The sequence below is a fragment of the Rhyacophila brunnea genome, unplaced genomic scaffold, assembly GCF_057557595.1.
Source record: "Rhyacophila brunnea isolate RB1 unplaced genomic scaffold, BYU_Rbru_1.0 scaffold_14, whole genome shotgun sequence".
In the NCBI taxonomy this organism is placed as follows: Eukaryota; Metazoa; Arthropoda; class Insecta; order Trichoptera; family Rhyacophilidae; genus Rhyacophila; species Rhyacophila brunnea.
The window spans coordinates 20812330-20834518 of NW_028232796.1; the positions used below are offsets into that span (position 1 = coordinate 20812330).

The 22189-nt window shown below is 33.7% G+C and overlaps 1 protein-coding gene across 3 annotated transcripts; it reads right to left on the reverse strand.

The window, feature by feature from the left end:
* Positions 1-29: 29 nt before the first annotated feature.
* On the reverse strand, positions 30-21493 carry LOC147075703 (RNA polymerase-associated protein CTR9 homolog). Of its 3 annotated transcripts, none has more exons than XR_015069955.1 (19): positions 21349-21493; positions 21173-21271; positions 19167-19406; positions 18531-18799; positions 17936-18131; positions 16922-17149; positions 15731-15937; positions 14527-14849; positions 13206-13420; positions 11614-11900; positions 10465-10727; positions 9770-9971; positions 9347-9558; positions 8242-8380; positions 4686-4846; positions 4282-4527; positions 3208-3374; positions 2930-3028; positions 30-1462 (listed from the first exon to the last, which is right to left on the reverse strand). XR_015069955.1 is itself a non-coding variant. In XM_085942013.1 (18 exons), exons 1-18 carry the CDS (start codon positions 21388-21390, stop codon positions 3024-3026), a joined length of 3501 nt encoding a protein of 1166 aa, XP_085798139.1. In that variant the 5' UTR covers positions 21391-21493; the 3' UTR covers positions 2355-3023. The 3 variants fall into 3 exon arrangements, 1 of the variants encoding a protein (XP_085798139.1); XR_015069954.1 differs by having other exon boundaries at positions 1388-1456; positions 2923-3028; XM_085942013.1 differs by lacking the exon at positions 30-1462 and having other exon boundaries at positions 2355-3028.
* Between the last annotated feature and the right edge of the window lie 696 nt (positions 21494-22189).

Below are 22189 nucleotides of genomic sequence, written 5' to 3' on the forward strand. Positions count from 1 at the left end.
TAAAATAAGTAAAATAAAAAAAAAAACAATTTACTATTCAAATATGAAGTTTTATTACAAAAAAGTCATTTTCAATCAAGTTTTTGTACTATTTATACAACTGATGGTACATGATTCTAGTCAAATAATAATGTAATGTGATTTAGTGTATAAGTGTAATTTATAATGTAATACATAACACCTCAATTCTGAGGAGAGAAGCAAAAATTTGATAGTAAACTTGTATTACAATATTATTACAGTTATTGTGTGTTTATGAAGAAAGTCAGTATGAAAATAAATAAACATTAAATGATATTTTTGTTTTATTGAAAGTGCAATTTTTTATTTCGTCCCTACCAGCATGCATAAAGTTACCGATGAATTAATAAATAGTATTGGATCCTTTACAATGTCATGTATTCCGAAAAAAAGAAAAAAATACGTTAACTAATGTCACAAGAGATACAAAAGATTCATTACAATACTTTTACAATATGATGAAACATATTATTTATATTTGGTGAGTTTTTGCTAGAAGGGCATAATTTGTGTATATCTATCATGTATTGAAAAGTCAACGTGAAAATCTGTACATAATGACTAAGTCAAATATTTTGAGTTAAATTATTTGGGTAAATATATTATAGTACCCCATCGTCAAAGAATTATTTAATTAACTGCGGTTAAGTATAATTTTAACCCATTGGAGACAATCTGCAGGACATGGTCAAAATCAAACATTTTTAATCATATTTTGATTTTTTTAAAAGTTGAAATTATTTAATAATAAATGTAGCTAACATTTTATGGTATTAGTTATATACAGTCGCATAAATTTTTTAGGAATTACTTGATTTATAAAATCTCTTTTTATTTAAATTTGTCAAAATAATGACCAGTTTGGTAGGTATGAGGTGTTTGAGTAAAAAACATATAATGACCCTCCATTTTCTACATATCTTGAAAAGTATTTTATTTTGCTTCGGGTTTAGTATATCTTTATTTTATCATTTACTTCTATCATAGACTTTTTACCTTTGTCATTTTGTATACAAAAGGGCTAAAAAAACACAAAAACCTATATTTGACATGTTTTCTTGATTCCACTGATACACAAAATTAACTTAAAATATAACTAAACAATAGAAGAATTCAAAACCTGTTAATATTTAAAGGATTTATTTGAATTAAATGAATAATAAATGAGTTATATTAATTTTAGTAATCAGTGTGTCTTTTTAAGTGATCTTGAAAAATTCACCCTATCTCCAATGGGTTAATTAATTTCGAGGATTCTAAATTGCCGATCACAACGTAGACTCAATGTGAATGGGTTAATGATTTCAAAAATGATTTTTGCTCTTTGTGTTCTTGGTGTGTTGTCAGTAGAAAATGAAAACCGTCATTATGACGAGACGCAGTATTATATTATGATAACTATCATTTGAATTCAAACACAAGATAAGAATACATTTTAACCCTTTCCCGGCGACCGTATTCCAGTAGGATACGGCTAGTACGTAACACATGGGCGACCGTATAGCAGTCAGATACGCAAACCTTGACCTGTGGATAACGCAAGAAATATTTTTCATGCGGCATTGAGAATTTTATTAAAAAATAGCCCGATCCATCCGCCTACTTCCACCTATATAACTTTGTCAAAAATATGTTGTTTTAATTTCATAATCATCGATCTTTCGAACCCTCTCGATATATTGAGATTCGCCGGTACGATTGCATCAGTTCAAATCTACGCGGTATTTTACAGCGCCTGCGCACTAGGCATACAAAATATTTTCATTCGAGTTGAGTGTGCGCCGAGTGATTTATCGTGTCAAGTTGAATATTCACCGCGATCTTTACAACACCATGTTTGCGGGAAAAAAAGACAACCAAAAAACCGAACCGAAAACAATAAATAATGTGTGTCGAAATATTTCTAAATATGTACTTGAACTTGTGTTCTGGATTATGTCATTTATTTTTATTACTCATGGTCATGTCATCATGTGTCACCCCAATTGTTTGAAAGTCATAAATCGAGCTCATTATTGAAAGTCGTAAATACTTGTAAAGATGCGTCCACACGGAATGAAAAAATATAATATATTATTATATTTTAGTTAGGACGATTGCAAGTTTTACCAATAAATTACGAATTACTATGAAGGAATATATAAAACGTATAAATAAACGTAAGTATAAAAAAAACACACGGGTATACAACATAATATAAAATATAAATCATGGAATATTGACTTTTCAACTATATTACATATTATCTTTGCATGCAATTTAATGTTTATAAAATTTTAAAACCTCACGCAAAAAATGTTTTTATAGCACTTAGAAAAAATTACGCAGATTTTACAAAATAAATAATGTTTTTTTTATAAAACATAAAACAACAATCACTAACATAACACAATCCTCAATAAAACTGAAAAGTTTAATCTAGTAAAAATCCAAATTTCACTCAAAAAATAACAAAAGAAATTATTATAATATTTCAACCAGTGTGGACTCAACTTTATGCGAACCATAAAACATGTAATAATATGCGACACACACATAAAAGCTATTATTTTAAATATTTTTAATGGCATTTTTAAGTGTTTCTAACATGAGTAAAATATTATAGTGAGTGATTTATTAATTTTTATGGGCGCACAAGCGTGTCTACGTCATCAAAAATGGCTCCGTGATTTTTCAATACAAGGGACTATCAATGATTTTATTGAAGTATACACAGCTAAATTCAACAATCGATTCTATTTTTTAGTGTGGCACTTCGAACCTTATGTATCTAGGCATGATAACAGTTATACCAGCTATTTTTAATTGCCGTATTTATCATAATACAGCAAAGCACAGCATTTACAAAAACCTTACCGCAGAGCGGGCTTCTTTCATATTGAAACTGACGCGGCGGCCGGGTTAATACAAAGTGGGTATGTACGTATTTTTTATAATAAATTTCATTTAGTATGACAATAACTTGACTTTTTACACTTATGGTACTGATGAAATTGGCTGAATCAACCTGAAACAAAAAAAAAATGTTCAAATCTCAATATTGTATATTCAAATAGTGTGCTGTGATGAGGGAAATTTTGGGAAAACACTAATAATCTAACGGATGACATGACTACAGTTGGCGAAACCTGAAATACCGAAGTGACAGCTATTCACAAACGAAAACTAAGATCATTTTTCACAAACCTTCATCTTCACTAGCTGACACGGATTTTCTGGATATAGGAGTATCGGGTCGTGAGCCTCCCGATCGATTTGAGTTTCTCGATCTGCTACGTGACCTGGAGCCGCTCTTGGAGCGAGACCTCGACCTGCTTTTCGAAACCGAACGACTCTTGGACCGCGAACGGCTTCTGCAATTAATCATGTTACAATGCGATCAATAAATCAATAAAAAATACATAATAAACATGCATTGTATTGTATAAGTAATTATACAATTCGAGTGCTTAAAGTCAGACAACGTTATCTACAAAAAAGTGTTTTTTTTATTTTTAGATAACGTTATTTTACATTTACGGCTACATGATAGTCAAACAACGTTATGTCAATCTTTTCTAATTTCTTATTAAATCGTCAGTAAAGTTTAACGCTAACTACATAAGTTACCCTTGTTTTCATATTTTTTAAAAACTATCCCTATAAATTTTAACATCATCATTAGCAAGATAAATGTACAATACACAATAAATTATAAAATATTAACATTAGGTTTTAAATAAACATTTCCCTTGTTGAGTTACAAGAATCTAAAATAACGATTTTTGGCTCCTGTAAAGTTGCACTTTTGTAGATAGTGTTGTTTGACACTAAGCCCTCGAATTGTAAAAAATCATTGAATATTATTTTTTCTCAGTTCTCATAGGTTTTCATGTACATAAAACTTGACAATGCCAAAAGGTAAAACCCAAGTTGTGAAAAGTATGTTTTAATAATAATCTTGATTTATTATTTTGGATATTCAAAGGATCACACAAATCACAATAATTTTCTATATGTTCAATAGAATCTCGATTATCTGGTTTTCAAGAATGTGATCACCAGAAAAAGGCATGGATAAATGGAGAAATTTTGAAAAGATTAAAAAAGTCACCATGGCTTCAATTCAAAAGTGACAAAAGTAAATTATTAGGTTATACATACTTAGTATGAAAAATATTTTATTCCAGATGAATTTTATTATTTTCTGGAAAATCTAGTTTCCGCTGTATATTATAATTATTATATTATTATAATGCATTTGGAAAAAAATATACATACTTGGACCGAGATCCACTCTTGGATCTGGAGCGAGAGCCACTTTTGGACCTGGATCTAGAGCGTGAGCCGCTCTTTGATCTAGAACGCGACTTGGATCTGGAACCACTTTTGGAGCGAGACTTCGACCTGGAACCACTCTTTGAACGAGATCTGGATTTTGACTTAGACCCGCTCTTGGATCTGGAGCGGGAACGAGACCCGCTTTTGGATCGGCTTCTTGATTTGGAGCGGGATCTGCTTTTTGACCTGTTGGGAAATAATAAGAATATAAGTAATGCAACAAAGTCTGGAATCACTAGCTTATTATTGCAGTCTCATCAGGTGTAGAACGTGCCTCAGAGAACGAATGAATGAGCGTATGTTTGTTTAATATATTATATTAATAGTGTATATTATATCATTACCTATCACTATCAGACCTCTTGACGATTCTCTTCCGTGTCTTCGTATCTTTATCGCTGTCCTCCGACTCGCTGGTGGATATAGTGGCCTTAGACACGATACGAGACTTCTGCTTGGCAGACAGACCGTCCGACTGAGCAGACTTCTTTGCTTCCTTTCCTCCCTGTTAATTAAAACAAATCAAATGATTGTAAAATGTTCTTTTTTTTTTGTCATTATCCACTTCTTAGGTGAAGAATATGGACACTGAGTGGTGCCTCCAACAATCTCAGACTCTCGCCACCTTTTTTACATCTTCCCATGTCATGCCAACCTATCGTAGCGCCGCTGTATTCATCCTGTGGAGGGTACTTAACAGCCTCCCAGGACATCGGAAGAATATATTACACTACGATAATTATAGATTTTAAATCTACATACAAAATGATGATATTAATTATATTAAATTCCATCAGTTGGTTTAATAGTCAATGGTTTTTTTGGTTGAAACACTATTATCAATCCTGATATATACAATCGAAATAGCTATTGACTAATAAACCAACTTGTAGAATTTAATATAATTTATATTATCATTTTATAAAGAGGAATTCTACCAAGAATTATTAATAAACTCAAGTACTCTACTCCTACATGTTTTATGAAACTAGGATTCAGGTCTTTGTTGGTATTTGGGTTGTCATCAAGCATTCTCTCTTCTCCTTCCTTGATAGAGGGTATTCTCAAGAGATAACAGTGTAAGATGTACTGTTTTGAATCTGAATGTGTGTTAGGGTCAGATGATGGTGAACATTGTTCGGAGTAAAACCGACGCTAGTTGCTGTCAAAATTGAGATCTGTTTTAACAAACCAGACATTGAATATTGCATATTGCTGAAAGAGTCAAAAGTCATGAAGTTATCAGTGTATTACAACATTGTTGCAATACACAATTCAAATACCAACAAAAAAAAATAACTGAAAATCTCAAGCGATATAATAGGTAATATAATAGGTATAGGAATCTAGGCCTGAAAAATTATGTAATTAATTTTGTAGAAAAGACGTTTGCATCATTACGGTGCGCTATCTTTTTATCTTAATAAAAAATAATTAATAAAATGACACTATTTTATGTATAGACTTGCATGATAAGAAAAAAATGGTATTACAAAGTTGATCGATTGTTCAAGCTTAGAATCCTACCGAATTCTTTATTTTTGACCGTTGTACTTTATATCCTGCCTTTAATGATTTAGGTTCTAGTGGATCAATTTAACCTCGAAAACACGCGCAGATGCGATGCTAGTGCACAGCAATTAAGCAGGGCAAATGTGATTACTGTTACAGTTGCTATTGCTTGATGGCACTTACATCAAGCCTATTGCATTGCTTTGTGCCGCTCTGACTATGTCAAAACTATCTAATTGATACATGTGTTTATAGCTGTTTAAGTTAAGAACGTATCATAGTATAAATCCACCAGAATAAGTTGTCCGCTTAGTGAGGGCGCCACATGCTGATATTTGTTATATCATTTAATACTTTTTATACTGGGATGAGCTTAGTTCCACATTCGAAGACTGGACGATTTATGATGGTACAGTAAAACCTCGTTAGTAATAACACTGATAATTCGAAATTTTCGCAAAAAAAAAGTCCCTTGAACATTATTTTTATAAAAAACCATACCTTTAATTCGAATTTCGTAATTCGAAATGATTTCAGAGTCCCTGGCATCTAAAAATATTCAATAAATCGTAATAAAGTACACTATTTCATGAGCCAGTCATTGAAAATTGTGACAGACTTTTCTTAACCCTTTCCCGGCGACCGTATTCCAGTAGGATACAGCTAGTACGTAACACATGGGCGACCGTATAGCAGTCAGATACGCAAACCTTGACCTGTGGATAACGCAAGAAATATTTTTCATGCGGCATTGAGAATTTTATTAAAAAATAGCCCGATCCATCCGCCTACTTCCACCTATATAACTTTGTCAAAAATATGTTGTTTTAATTTCATAATCATCGATCTTTCGAACCCTCTCGATCTATTGAGATTCGCCGGTACGATTGCATCAGTTCAAATCTACGCGGTATTTTACAGCGCCTGCGCACTAGGCATACAAAATATTTTCATTCGAGTTGAGTGTGCGCCGAGTGATTTACCTTGTAAAGTTGAATATTCACCGCGATCTTTACAACACCATGTTTGCGGGAATAAAAGACAACCAAAAAACCGAACCGAAAACAATAAATAATGTGTCGTCGAAATATTTCTAAATATGTACTTGAACTTGTGTTCTGGATTATGTCATTTATTTTTATTACTCATGGTCATGTCATCATGTGTCACCCCAATTGTTTGAAAGTCATAAATCGAGCTCATTATTGAAAGTCTTAAATATTTGTAAAGATGCGTCCACACGGAATGAAAAAATATAATATATTATTATATTTTAGTTAGGACGATTGCGAGTTTTACCAATAAATTACGAATTACTATGAAGGAATATATAAAACGTATAAATAAACGTAAGTATAAAAAAAACACACGGGTATAATACAACATAATATAAAATATAAATCATGGAATATTGACTTTTCAACTATATTACATATTATCTTTGCATGCAATTTAATGTTTATAAAATTTTAAAACCTCACGCAAAAAATGTTTTTATAGCACTATTACGCAGATTTTACAAAATAAATATTGTTTTTTTATAAAACATAAAACGACAATCACTAACATAACACAATGCTCAATAAAACTGAAAAGTTTAATCTAGTAAAAATCCAAATTTCACTCAAAAAATAACAAAAGAAATTATTATAATATTTCAACCAGTGTGGACTCAACTTTACGCGAACCATAAAACATGTAATAATATGCGACACACACATAAAAGCTATTATTTTCAATATTTTTAATGGCATTTTTAAGTGTTTCTAACATGAGTAAAATATTATAGTGAGTGATTTTTCAATACAAAGGACTATCAATGATTTCATTGAAGAAAACACAGCTAAATTCAACAATCGATTCTATTTTTTAGTGTGGCACTTCGAACCTTATGTATCTAGGCATGATAACAGTTATACCAGCTATTTTTAATTGCCGTATTTATCATAATACAGCGAAGCACAGCATTTAGAAAAACCTTACCACAGAGCGGGCTTCTTTCATATTGAAACTGACGCGGCGGCCGGGTTAAAACATCAAAAATTACTTATTTTATGATGGTAATAAAAATAATCCTGACATTTTATCACCCAATTCGGTAGGCACATCTATGATCAGAAACGAAATTAATGAAAATCAAAATTTTAATATTTTTCCCTCATACATTTCGTAATTTGATTTTTTTTTCGATTTTCGATCCCATGGAATTCGTATTAACGAGGTTTTACTGTATATCTATAACAGGAGATTGAATGGTAAAAGAAAAAAACCTGAAAACTTTTCTGTCATTGATTGAATTGGACAGAAGTGCATTTGGCAGCGAATGAAATTGCTTGTGTGAACTGTGTCACTTCTTATTGGATAAAGAGTGGTATGTGTTAGACAAACCTTCTTTTTGCCCCTCTTTGTTTTGGGTCGGTCACTATCCGAGTCGGATTTGCCCCCTCCTGCCCGGCTCTCTTTCTTTTTACGTCCCCCTCCTTTCTTTTCACCGGGTTCACGCTTTCTTTTGCGATTTTTCTCCGCACTAAAACAATGAAAACATGGCTAAAGACTGTTATCTAAGTAAATTCGTTACATATAATATTATCAATATTTTATATTTATCGATATAACAGACCCATTGGGTTGAACAGTTTATAATTTTTTTGTATCATTCATGCAAATACATATCATCCGTTTACTATGCAAACCTTCTGTCTGTTTTAGAAAAAAGTTCAGGAGAGAGTTAAAAAGTATTATTTATTACAATTCTTTTATAAATAAAAAAGTTTTAAGTTTATCATAAATATCAAAAGAGTGCACTTTAAATATTTAAATAATATTGTAGAAAAAACTTTTTTATTTATAAAAGAAATATAATAAATAATACGTTTAACTTTCTCCTGAACTTTTTTTTAAAACAGACAGAAGGTTTGCATAGTAAGCCGACGATATACAAGCGTTGATAGTCTGTGTAATATATGTGAGTAAATATGTAACCAATCCTTTAAAAGCAGATGAGAGAAGATGAATGTCTTTTTTCGTATACATATAGGTCAGTGGCGAAAGGTGGAGTGAAGCTGTTATGATTCGACATAAATGGTGTACAATAAACTTCGAGAGTCAAACGTATAGTTTTTTCATTGAACCAAGACTACAATGTGTTGGCAGTGTTTGTTAGTTTTTATAATTCAATTAAGCCCTGCCTAATCCCAAGCCATAGTAGATAATAGTCAAGAAATATTCGTACAGAAGAATATTTTTTTAACGATAATGGTTTGGTTAGGCAGGGCTTAATGAATTTAAAAAAACTAACCAACACCATGTGTAATATGTATTCTTAATTCAATAAAAACAAATAAGTATGTCTGACAAAGTTAAGTGTGCATTATTTATGTCGAATCTTTACAGCCTACCTCCACCTGTCGCCGCTGATATAGGTTTTTCTCGGAAGTATTTAATTAATGAGAGAAAAAAATACTTTAAGATAAAATCTAAAATAAACTATTACCCAGGTTCTTTGGGAGCGCCGTCATCCCCGCTGCCCCCTGAGTCGGAGACATAGTCGTCTTTCCTCCCTCTGCCGCCTTTTCTGCCACCCTTCTCGGCGGGCATGTCCATCACCAAAGCGGCCTTTGTCTTCTCCTGGTACTCCTTCCTCTTCTGCAGCATCTCCACTGACATCTTTGCCATTTCCTCTTGTCTTTTCTTGCGTTCTTCGTCCTACATAAAGTACATTACTATAATTAATATAGGTATTTAACTCATTTTGTTTACTTGATTTTATTTATTTAAGTAGTGATTTGACCTCAACTAAAAATGTGGGAGCTTTCGAATAATTGGAATAGCCACTGAAACCAACTTGATAAATAGTGACAAATGGAAAATAGAGCTAGACTGGGAGCTACGGATGTGAGTAATACGAAGAACGTGCCTGTCTCTTCTTGAAAGCCTCCTTCTCCATTTCCTGTTTACGGCGGAGAGTCCTCTCCTCCTCATCAGCCCTCTTGGCCCTAGCCACGTGGTACTGTGCCTGGGATAGCAGGTCCTGGCACTGGCGAGCCTCCACTCCCGCCAGCTGTGTATCATACTTCAGACGATCGCCGCCTGTCGTCTGCGAAAGGTAAGTGAAGTACCTGCGAAATAATATCAATAAGTATCAATAATGTACTAGCCTGCAGAAACAAAAGCAAAAAGCGGGATATTTTTGAAATCGAAGGAAAGCTATTTTGAATTATGACAATCAGTCAAATTGGTCGGTTTTAAATATTGAAATTAACAGGAGTATTTTTCTACAAGAAATATAAATTTCTGTTGAAGCAAAACACAGTCATACATTACAGTAGGACAAGATAATAGAAGAGAATAAAATTGGTGACATTCAAGCTAACACGTCAGAGCGTTGCATGTTGTTTGAAATGAGAGTAGCAGGAAACAAGGGCACAGATGTACGCGTAAGAGTGCGGGTCCATAATATTTAAGATGGAATTGGTCCATAAAATATTACATAATATATTGAATTTTAAAAGAATAATTTCACAGGAACAATTTAAAATTTGGGTTATAAATATTTTTGAGACATCAGTAGAACAAATGCATATTACGTTAAGATCAAAACTGTGATATTACTTGTGGCTGAGACCCAATTCATGAACAGCCCCGACTACAGTATGCAGAGGGCTTCTGTCGTCTCTCAATACGTGGGCGGCCAATCTTCTCAGGACGAGTGCTGTGCTGTAGAGTAGAGATCCATCATGTGGCGCAACTCTTCTAGCTCGTAGCAAAGCAATTTTGGCTTCCCGGAGTCGATTCGCATACGACAGAGCTCGAGCCAGGTAAATAAGACCGTCCACGTTATGGTGAGGGTGGAATTTCTTCAAACAATTTTCATACTGCAAACAAAAAAGCATCAATAAAATTAAGCAAATCTGATATAGATTGTATACAGATTAGATAAGTAAAACATATGAGATTTGCCGTATAAACATAATTATATTATGAAGCTAACAATATTGTTTTTGCATACAAAGCCACTGCCATAAATTTGACAATATTCCATTGTATTTCACTGCCAAATTTATGTATGTAGGTAGCTAAGAAGTAATATTATCTGTTTACGTCGTATCATATTACTTATCGTCGGTCATATTACTTTTTACGATGAAGCATGCTGAAGAAAACCTATTTCTATAGAAATGGATCCTAAAAAAGAAGCTGAAGAAACGATTACTAAGGCTAATGATCAATTAACTGCAAGTCATTTCATATAGTATATTCATTTTAAGCAAACAAAACCTTATTGAGCTCAATTGATTTATTAACCAGCGCTGTACTGAGGTAAACTTGCCTTGAAACATTGTATAGAATATTATTTATTTGAAAAATCAAAAAAATGCAAATAACTGTATATCCATCGTGCAGTACATCAAAATGTCAAAACAGGCAGTAAGTATTTTATTAATTATATTACCATGTTTCATTTCAATGCTGTCTATGGCTACAAAAATCTGGAATGTCATCAAGCATTAGAACACAAAAAGTTTATATGGAATTGTGAACTCAAAAGGTCATAAATGACATTTTGGCAAAAATGAATTATTTGCAGGTTTAGATTATTTAGGAGTTATTCGGTGACAAAGATGCAATATTTTTTGGTAGGGTAAATAAAATTATTATTTCAAAGCACTCTTCTGTATAGTTGCAAAATGTCAATTACACCCCTTACCAATCTCATAGTGTGTATCTCTTTAGGTACAGTGCAAACTCTTGACAACCTACCATCTGTATAGCACTGATGTACTGCTTCTGTTCAACGTAGACATGTGCAATATTCATCCAGACATCGCAGAAGTCAGCAGTAGCCTCTCTCACTTGAGCAAAGATATCTCGAGCTTCGTTGATGCAGCCCTTGTGAGCCAGAACAGACCCGATACCGTTCGCTGCCCAAATATTCTTCGGGTCATTTCTTAGGACTTGTTTGTAGAGGGCCAATGCTCGCTCCTGGTGTCTCTTTTCTCTGTCTTTATCTTTGGTGGGCTGGTGTAGCGTCTGAAGCCAGACATTGCCTAAAATGACAAATGAATTTGCTCAGCCAGTGAACACTAATTACCGTCTTAGTCGGAATCTTTTTTGTTGGCAGAACTTTGGAAGCAATTTTCAAAATCTAGGGAATCCTCTATATACCTGGCATACACATAATAAGGTCCAGAAGGATAAATTACAAAATATATATGTAAAGCATTATATGGTGACACACTTAGGTAAAATGTCACTATTTTTAAGATCGAATTTATTAATTCATTATGCACCAACATTTTATCATAAAATTTCTGTGTGGTTATCTCAAATCGTTAAACTTTCTTTAATCTTTAAAATTGTATAATAGATATCCATAAACAATTATAGTTTGCTAAACCATAGGCAAAAAAAATATCATCAAAGTTGTATTTGTTCATCACAATATGACTTGTCTACCTGCACAGATCATCACTAAGTATTGACTATACTCCGGATACATAATATTTCCACATTGTCCAAAACTAATAGGCAGACCATTAGAAACACTTAAATAATAATATAGTAATAAATCAATATTGTGATTTTTGACAGAAACAAAATGAACAGGGTGTAGTAGGTAGCTATGTTGATTACTAACATCTGAATTACTCGATTTTTATTCCTTGCTGTTACAACAATTTATTTCACTTCACATTGATTAAGATGATTACATAGCAGGTAGGTGCATTTGTTCATGCAATGAATGCATGTACACAGTCACCTTGATTGCAATGATCGCATTAAGGTGACGCATCAGTGAAACGCCAAATAATTTTCAACTGTAGGCGCGACGAAATTTTGGACTCGCTGCCATTCAGTGAGAGAATATCGAGCCAGAAACACGTCACTTTGCTGCGTGATGGCGACGGGTCAATTAATTCTAAAATCGTGTAAAGATGACTAAAAACGTTACCCATTTACTTTAAAAAGAAAACATGTCAATGAATATATTATTATTGTTACTAATAGAACAATAAACAGAACATAAAATGGACGTATCTTGGATTTATATGACAAATAATATTTCGTTTGACAGGCGTCATTTGCACCCGCGACCCGCAATCCACGCATCGCCTAGCAACGATCTTTTTAGGCCGTGCCTCAACTAATGCATGGCCTTAATAAAATCACAACATAAGACTTTCACTACTTCAATAATAATAATAATAATTATAACGAAGCTCAACATTCAAAATGCTACATTGTTTTAAAATAAGTCACGTTAAAGGTTTTTCTTTACACTATTACATATCAAAATGGTTTGAAGTTCGAACAAAAACATGATGTTTGAATCATTATAAAGAAGTACATACCTAAAGCAATCAGAGAATATGCATCAGTGGAAGTGGAAGGGTTTTTAAGGACTCTCTCGAACTTCTTCTGGCCTGGGCCCCATTCCATCTTGGCTAAATGGAGATTTCCTAAGAGCGACCACGCATCTGGATGTTCATTGTTTATCCGAAGGGCTTCCTTGAACCAATCGCTGGCCTCGTAGATCTGGCCTTTGTCGCGAGCCATGCATCCAAGCCTGTTTGTAAAAATTTTCATATTGAAACAATCAAATCATTATTGTCAGAGAAAGGCTATACTTCAGTATTTTTGATGATATTAAAGAGAGATTGGCTGGTAGGAGTACAATGTAAGTTTTTTCACATTTGAGGTGACCTCAATCTAAACTCAAGAAAATTCAACAAAACTGTTTTCCCGATCATGCACACAGACACAATTAATTATTGTTAACAATGAAATAATTGATTGTAAGAGGTTTCATAACATTTTTTTCACGTGAAATGGATGTTAGCCACTTGTTCAACCTATCCGGCGTATGCTCTACATCTAAATAAACATTGAAATCAATATGTGAATTTGCAGTCGTTGGATTCAAACTTGTGACTCACAACTTCATAAGTGGATATTTTTCCGCTTGATCATCGCTGGCGGGAATAGACGAAAAAGTATTAAAAATATAACACACAATAATATAGTATATTACAAGAATTATTCTACTATATGAGGCGTCTAATTACAAAAAGCGACAAGTTCACAATTCAATATTTTCAGGAAACAACGTTTTTGTGTTTCAAGCTTCAATTATTTGTTTTAACGTGAGATTATTTTTTCCGTTGTATTCTATGTCAAAATTAGAACCAAATGGCAATTTGTTTCAGCCAATAAACTCTTAAACGTAATAAATATAGGCAAGATAAAACTGGACGCTAGCGCTAATTGTACCTCACTTTTTAATTCATTCCGCATAAGGCACATATTTCCGTGGCACTGTCATGAGTTTACCAGATGCTACAGCATGGGAGACGCCCTTTTCCATATTGAACGATCCCTTATTGGTTGACTTAAGCACGCGCGAAATCAACCAAGCTTTAAATAATATGAAACACGGACTTGGCGCTTTTTGTAATAAATCGAGACTTCAAATATTTTTTTTCGTATGGTTATGTCGCGTTTTGGAATTTATAGATCAATACATATTGTGTAAAATTATACAAAGAACCCGTGCGTATTTTTTTCTCGATTTTGACCAAATGTGGACTTATCGCTTTTTGGAATTAGACGCATCATATCAGTCATTTTGTTGTATATATCGATGATACAAGTCTCATGATGTGAATATTGTACCTTAAATAACAGTCAACATAATTAGGATGCTCCTTGAGAATATCTTTGTAGAGTTTTTCAGCCTTGTCAAAGGTACACAGAGCTTCATTCAATCTGGCAAGATTATAAGTAGTCGTGACAGCAATAGAATTGTAATACTGAGCATCATGTTCCGCTTCAGCCTTGGAGCGAGCCAGGGAACCTTCCAGGTTTTCTTTGGCCTCCTGGAGATTGCCAAGTCGGTAATGGAGGGATCCGACATTATTTCTGATTTCTGCCGGAATATCTGCTTGAACTTTCTCTTGTAATATTTTTGTTGCAGTTGCATACGCCACCAATGATCCCTAAAAACATAAAATATTCCCATTAATAATATGTGTACACTCATCCCTAAATTTATGTGCTATTTTTTTATGCAGAATTTGAAGTGAAGTAAATGATAGATTAAAAATTAAATGAAAACGTCGATAATTGTTGAGAGTATTTCGTTCATTCCAAGCTAGTGGTATTATTACTGATTTTAGTATTACTGATTTTAAATAATTTGACTAAAACTAAAATAAGGGTGACATTGACTCTAACATTGAACGACTATTAACCCGTTCGCTGCGAACCTTTTAATTAATATTTAATTACCTCATTCAACTTGTTGACTGCAGAGCATTTAATTACTATCTAATTACCACATTTAAATAACATGCTAATTATATCAAATGGCCAATTAATGAGGGCACAACAGGTAAGCCGTCCGCGTGAAAAGGATTAAACAGATTAATAAGGTACTCAATAGACTTTTCTGGAATGTATTTATTTATCTCAACTTTGTCCATGAGGTTTAGTTGATTGACCCAGATAAATGCACAGATATATGACCACGAGTTGGAACTACAATATGGCAGCTCTCTATAAGACACTTGGCAAATTGTGTATCCGTCTTACCTGTTTTCAATCAACGTACGTGGTCGTTATATGTACCTACCTAGTAATAAAAGGTTTGTCTGTCTGACCCAGATAAACTGTTGTACAAGTTTCACACTGTAGAAAATAAACACCTCTTCTCAGAAGTGTATATTATATATTGATTAATCTATCTAGTATCAATGATGAATCAAAGGCAGATGACAAAATGACTTAGATGATTATACATAATTATTATGTCTTCAAAAATGCATTACAATACCAAGTTTAGGTCTGGTTTATTAATAAAAAAAATGGGATGACATACCTGCAAATCAGACTGCTCTAATATCTGAGCCAATTCAATCCAAGCTTCGATGTCATCGGGGAATTGATCGGTGACTTTCTTGAGATGTGCACGAGCGATATCTCGTTTAGATTGAGAGGTAGACGCAGCGTATAGGGATCCAAGAATTTTCATTGTCTCGTAGTTGTTTGGCTGAGCCTTTAAAACTTTTTCGAAACATTGGGCGGCCTAATGAAGAAATATTAAAATCAATAAAACAAATTCACCCACCATACAGTATTGGCAATAATAATTACTTCTTCGACCATGTCCGATCCTAATAGGATCATATGGGCCTCCACAGAGAGGAGGTTTGTATTAACAGATTTTTTTTACGAGAAATGGATGTCAGCCTCTTGCTCAACCTATTAGGTCCATACTCTGACTCATACACAAATTGAAAAACAATATGTGTACTTTTTGCCAGACCCAGGATTCGAACCCGGGACCCTCGACACTATAGACCGGCGCTTAAGCCACGCAGCCATCGTATAATAATTACAACATTATATAAACTGAAACGTAAATTTCAGTAGTCATACTTGATAAAGTTCATCATGTGAGTCATCATCAAAACTGTCATAAAGAAATTGTTATATGTGGTGAATATCAATTCATAGATGGCGTAAGGATCTCTTCGAACTTTAGTGTTGACATACTTGGACTTGTTAATAATTTAAATTAAATTATATTTTTTCAAGATATATGTAATACACAAAATTTAAGAATGTAACATTCTTCATTCTTTCATACATAACTCAGAACAGCTTCAGAAGCATACCTATTTGAATAAAAACATCAGATCAAGTGGGATTCAACCCCAGATCTATCGGATGCCAGCCGAGTACTTTACCAGTTAGCTACCTTGAGATCCTTGAGTCAGCTTGAGAAGATACAAGATTACAAGTAAGGTATTTTACTGACGCTGCTCCAAGTTAAATATTTTCAATGAAGACTGTTACATTCTTAAATCACATGTAATTACTTAGGAAGGTCAACTGTTGAACTATGGAAGCAATAGGTCGAGCAAGATGCCATCATTCACTTCTTGTGAAAAACCTTTGTTACGAGACCTATTCACGAGGCAGCCGAGATTCACATTGGATTGAAGAGCCAATGAAAAAATAATGTTGAATTGTACACCTACACAAATATGACATATAATATACATACATTCTCTGAATCCCCTCGATAAATATACATCTGCCCGAGGCCAAAGTGGGGCAGGACAAATGCGGGAGGCGCAAACTGCGTGGCTTGGTAGTAATACTGGAAGGCCTGGTCGCAGTCTCCATGAGCGTGAAATGCCCGTGCCAGATGGTAACAGCTCTCCGCACGCATAGCTTCATTCTCCGTGTTGTGGAACGCATGCAGAGCCAGATGTTGGACTTTATTGTAATCCTTATAACAAATTGTAAGACAACTTAATAAACTGAATCGAGAAATTTTTTCACCCTACTGAATCCAGTACAAAGACAAGGAGATTGAATTACTATATTAGATGAAGCAATGAGATATTTCTATATTATAATTTACGTAAAAAGAAATCTTTTTATCATAAATTTCACACGGAGAGGTGTGCGTATATGAAATTTACTTACAAATATATACATTACATAATTCTCAGACATTTACATACCTACAAATAAGTTCTTCACGTTTTCTTTGAGAATATAGGGAGTTTTAAGAGGTTTGTGTTTTAATAGTGTTTTTTAGCTTGAAAATTATTAAATATTTAAACAGTAAGGTCAAAACCATTAATAAAATAGATTTTGTTACAGGTGATATTTATTACAAAATTCAAAAAAAAATTCATTTCTAAAAAAGGATACAAAGTACAGAGCATCTCTAGAAGTACAATACTTGATAGCGATTCCATAACGTTTTAAGCATAGTTGAATGAGTAGCTGTAGAAAAGTTGATATTATCTGCATTAATAGTATTGAATGTATTATTTGTAAATAAAAAAGGAAATGGCGGCCTCTTGTTGACACTTTCTTGAAGTGTTTTTGAGATTTTGACATAAATTTCGATTGCTGAGTTTGAATTATATTACTTGTAAATAGAGGACAGATTGGTGTATAAGAGATAATATTTGAAAATGAAAACTCACAATAGGGCCCATTGGATGTTGTACTTAATTGATTATGAGGAATTTTATATAAAAGTTTTTAATTTATAGTATACCTTCTTGAAGAAGAAATGGTTTGCCAGGTGGTTCAGGACCATGGGGTTCTTCGGGTCAATTGAGTAGGCCTTGGATAACATAATGACAGCTATCTTATTAGATTCGGGATCCTGAAGATTCAGCTTTAAAATGGAGAGACCAACTAATGCGCCAACACATGAACTGTCCAATGCCAAAGCTCGTTCGAATGCCATTCTGCAAAACATACATGTAGGTATTCAATTTCTGTCACCGTGATGGCCATTCTATGTTAGTTTTGACAGAAAATAAGTCATAGTCGTAGCGGCGCCAAGCGAAAGAAAGCTATGCTGTGGCTTGATGTAAGTCAACTCGAAAATAATGGTGCAATTCGTTTAGAAGAAATCGCATCTGCAAATCATCATGGTTAAATTGTTCCATTGCCTCCACAATCCAATGTGGATCTTGGCCACCTTACAAAAAGGTTTCCAAAAAGATATTTTTTACAAGAAATGGATGTTAGTCATTCGATTAACCAATCGAATCCATAAATTCATTTTAATGGAGAGATGAGTTCATTCTCATTCCATTTCTTTGCTGTGAAGGTAATTTTTATTAAAACAATGAATCCCAAACCTTGCTTTATCCTGATTATTTAGCTTCATAAAGCAATGGCCCATGCCGAGTCGGAGAACAGCCGGGCAGTTGGGGTTGGTTCTCAAAGCTTTCTTGTAGAAGGCGAGAGCTCCGCGATAGTCTTTCTTATTGAAAGCGATACATGCTTTGCCCAACAGTGAGGGAATATTGTTGGGAGATTGATTCAACACAAAATTGAATTGCGCATCCGCCTGGTCCATTTTGTCACCCTCCAGCAAGCAGAAGTATGCTCGGCCTAAAAGATGATTCTGCAAAAAAAAAAAAAAATAATGCAGTATGTACAGCATTTTCGCCGGTAAAGTAAATTCGGATGTAGTGTAATGAAAAATCAGTTGTTTGTTCTCTCTCGGTGCAGAGCTAACCTGCCACTGATGATGCCAATTGAGCGGGCAATAACTATGTTTAACCAAATCGATTTGGATATTGTTATATTCCACCTATATGAAATGTGTTTAGGTGGACGTTGTTTTATAAAATCTTAAAATAGGCTTTACTTAGCTCATTCGGAGAACTTGTACTATATAATTTTTGTATTTACAGTTTTATTTATGTGAAACTTCTTATATTTCTTTGTTTTTTGAATAAACTTGGTAATGAAAGAGGGTGTTGTCTTACATGATCGTACATGATGATTTTGTCGGCAGTTGTGTATAGGATTGTAGCTTTGGTGAACAGATCCCGTTTCTTGTCTTTGTTTTTTTCCTGGTTAGCTTCCTGCACGTAATATGCGGCGAGCATGTCCAGGCACTGCATCTGATCTTTCTCCGAGTTGGCATAATCGATGTTGGCCTCGGTGCGGCCCGCATCCAAGATCTTGATGAAGTCATCCGTTTTCTTTTGTTTATAGTACGCCACCTGTATGGGATACAAACATTTATATGAGTATAATATGCAGTTTGTCAAAAATAAAAGGGGCCTTGCAAACGACGCCACCGATAGAAATCTAGATCTGACCATTTAAACAAATATTCTCTCATACACAGATAAATATGAATGAATGTGGTTGAAAAATAAACTTTGGCTACATTGCAATAAGGATTATTGTTGCAAATCTATGACGGTCGTGTATTAACATTTTCTTCTTATACGCATCTACAGCTGATCGCCAAATGTCTACTGTAAAAGTACATACCTATATTATGAAGTAGTTAAATATTAACTTTACCTACATTGCAATAAGGGTGATTATTACAGATTTTTGAAAGATGTCGTTGATCTATTTTGCAAAACTTGCCCACGTTCATATTGTGATTTGATATGTAACGGTGTATTATCTTGTTATATCAATGTATATGTTACGCCGAATGTGCGAAATTGACTATTACATGAAATGGGCTAAATTTTGCCTAAATCATGAAAAATGCAAGCCCGTTGCCTTATTCATGAATTAGACAAAATATCTGGTGAGTGCATGAATTCGGCAGTAATTTTTCTGCCTTGTTCATGCGTTGGACAAATTAGATAGTAGCGCTACGGTGGTATTTTTTGCAACTAAACTAAATGTGTGAAATGCTCGTGGATTGGTCAAAATGTACGTATATTATCTATGGTCAAAATAGGTGGTCCCGCTTCGGTGGTATTTTTTGCAACTAATCAAACTAACCAAATGTGTCAAATGTCATTGATTATAATATAAAAATATACCAATCAATAACTACAACGACGTTCATATCCATTTAAGTACTATGCGCAAAAAAACTAGAACTATAATATGATAACGGATGAATTTTATTAAAAGGTATTTTCGTGATTTGATTCGTGCTTGGGTATCGATCGTGCAATGGTCGATTGTATGTTTTTGATAGTTTGTTGACACTTGTTAGCTAATCTCAAAATGGACATTCAGTTGAATAATTCAGAATTTCAAAACCTAACCTAACCTAACCCAACCTAACCTAATAATACTATTATATTATGTCCAATTATAACTAATAAAATCATCCGTATTAAATTTACTTTTTCTACTGTCATGTTGACAGTTTAAGAATTCCATGCCCTGGTGAATTCATGTACTAAGCAGAAAATTTACCTAATTCATGAATAAGGCAACAGGCTTGACTATTACATGAATTAGCCAAAATTTAGCCCATTTCATGTAATAGTCAATTTCGCACATTTGGCGTAACATATACAAACGAGTTAGTTTTAGTATCTGTTCGGTCATTGTGACTTGGTTTCCACGAGGTACTATTTCTTTCAAAAAGTTTGTAATGTCATACGGTGAGCGAGCTCTCTTGTCATCAAGGCCATGATTGATTAAATTGGAGTAGTGATCATGTATATCGTACGCCAATTCTTGTATTCTGCAGGGGTCATTCCTAGCACAACTATGAAGAGCGCCTAACGTTCGGTACACCATGGTATACGCTCCACTATGTGTGTTGAGATGAGGTGGTTGGCAGGGGAGAAACGCAATCATCAGACAATAGTGTTTACCCATATAAATTGATTATTAAGGCATTCATTTAGGATAATATTATTACACTCGAAGGGTTCACTCAGTCCATTAGAATTGATGGATTTATTTGTACAATAGAATAGAGAATAGATGACCTAGGAAATTGATGGAGACATTTCTAACTTCATTACATTCCATGCGTAAACGTTCTTATAGTACTTACGCCAACATTGACCCAGATGTTAAGGTGGGATCTCTCCTGGCGAAGAATGCCGAGTACTTCATCTCCCTGCGGTAATTGTTCGGGATCCAACTCGATCACCTAAAAATAATTATAGGTTAGGCAAACGACATTGCTTACTAATTTTAATATTTTTATGCAAGTGAAAATTTTCATACCTCGTCCGTATCGCGGAGAGGGATCTCTAGTGATCCGGACATATTGAAAAATGTTTATAGCTCAGCACATATTAACAATATATGAATATAATTGTATATTTTGCGGCGTACACAAGCTATCCAGATATTCACTTATTTCCAAACTGAACTGTCGTCAAGTGTTGCCATGTCTACTGAAATTTCAGTAGATCTACTGATATTTTTTGCCAATATACTGAATTTTTGATTTTTTTCGAAATTCAAGAAATCTACTGATATTTGTGTTTCTCCATAATTGTAAGTTTACTGATGATTATTTTAATAATAAACTTGAAATGATTTACGCACGATCTTTTTTAATGTGTTACACTTCTAAATTGACGAAGAAAGCATTGTAACTCTACACAAGAGCGCCATTTTACCCATTAATATCAACATTGTTTACAATAAATTAATATTATTAGTTATTTTTATCCTTATCAGTCTTAAATTATATCTAATATACTACATTTTCCAAAATCTACTGATATTTTATGAAATCTACTGAATTTTTTGTCAAAATCTACTGAAATTTTAAATTTTGACTTTGCAACACTGCTGTCGTCTGTCACATAACCGGTGTTGCCATAGACTAATTAGACCCAATTAGTTCCCAAAAAATAAACATTACGCAATTTTCCAGTTCACTTGCATAACATATTGGTAAATCGAAGGTTCTAAATAAAATGCGAACAGAATAAACCTTGTTCAATTTAGTTTAAATTACAAAAAGCTCCGTCACAAAATCATTATGCTGCAAATATAACATCCACTCTCAAAAAAATGGACAAAGAATTTATAGACAAAAAAATATATCAGAATC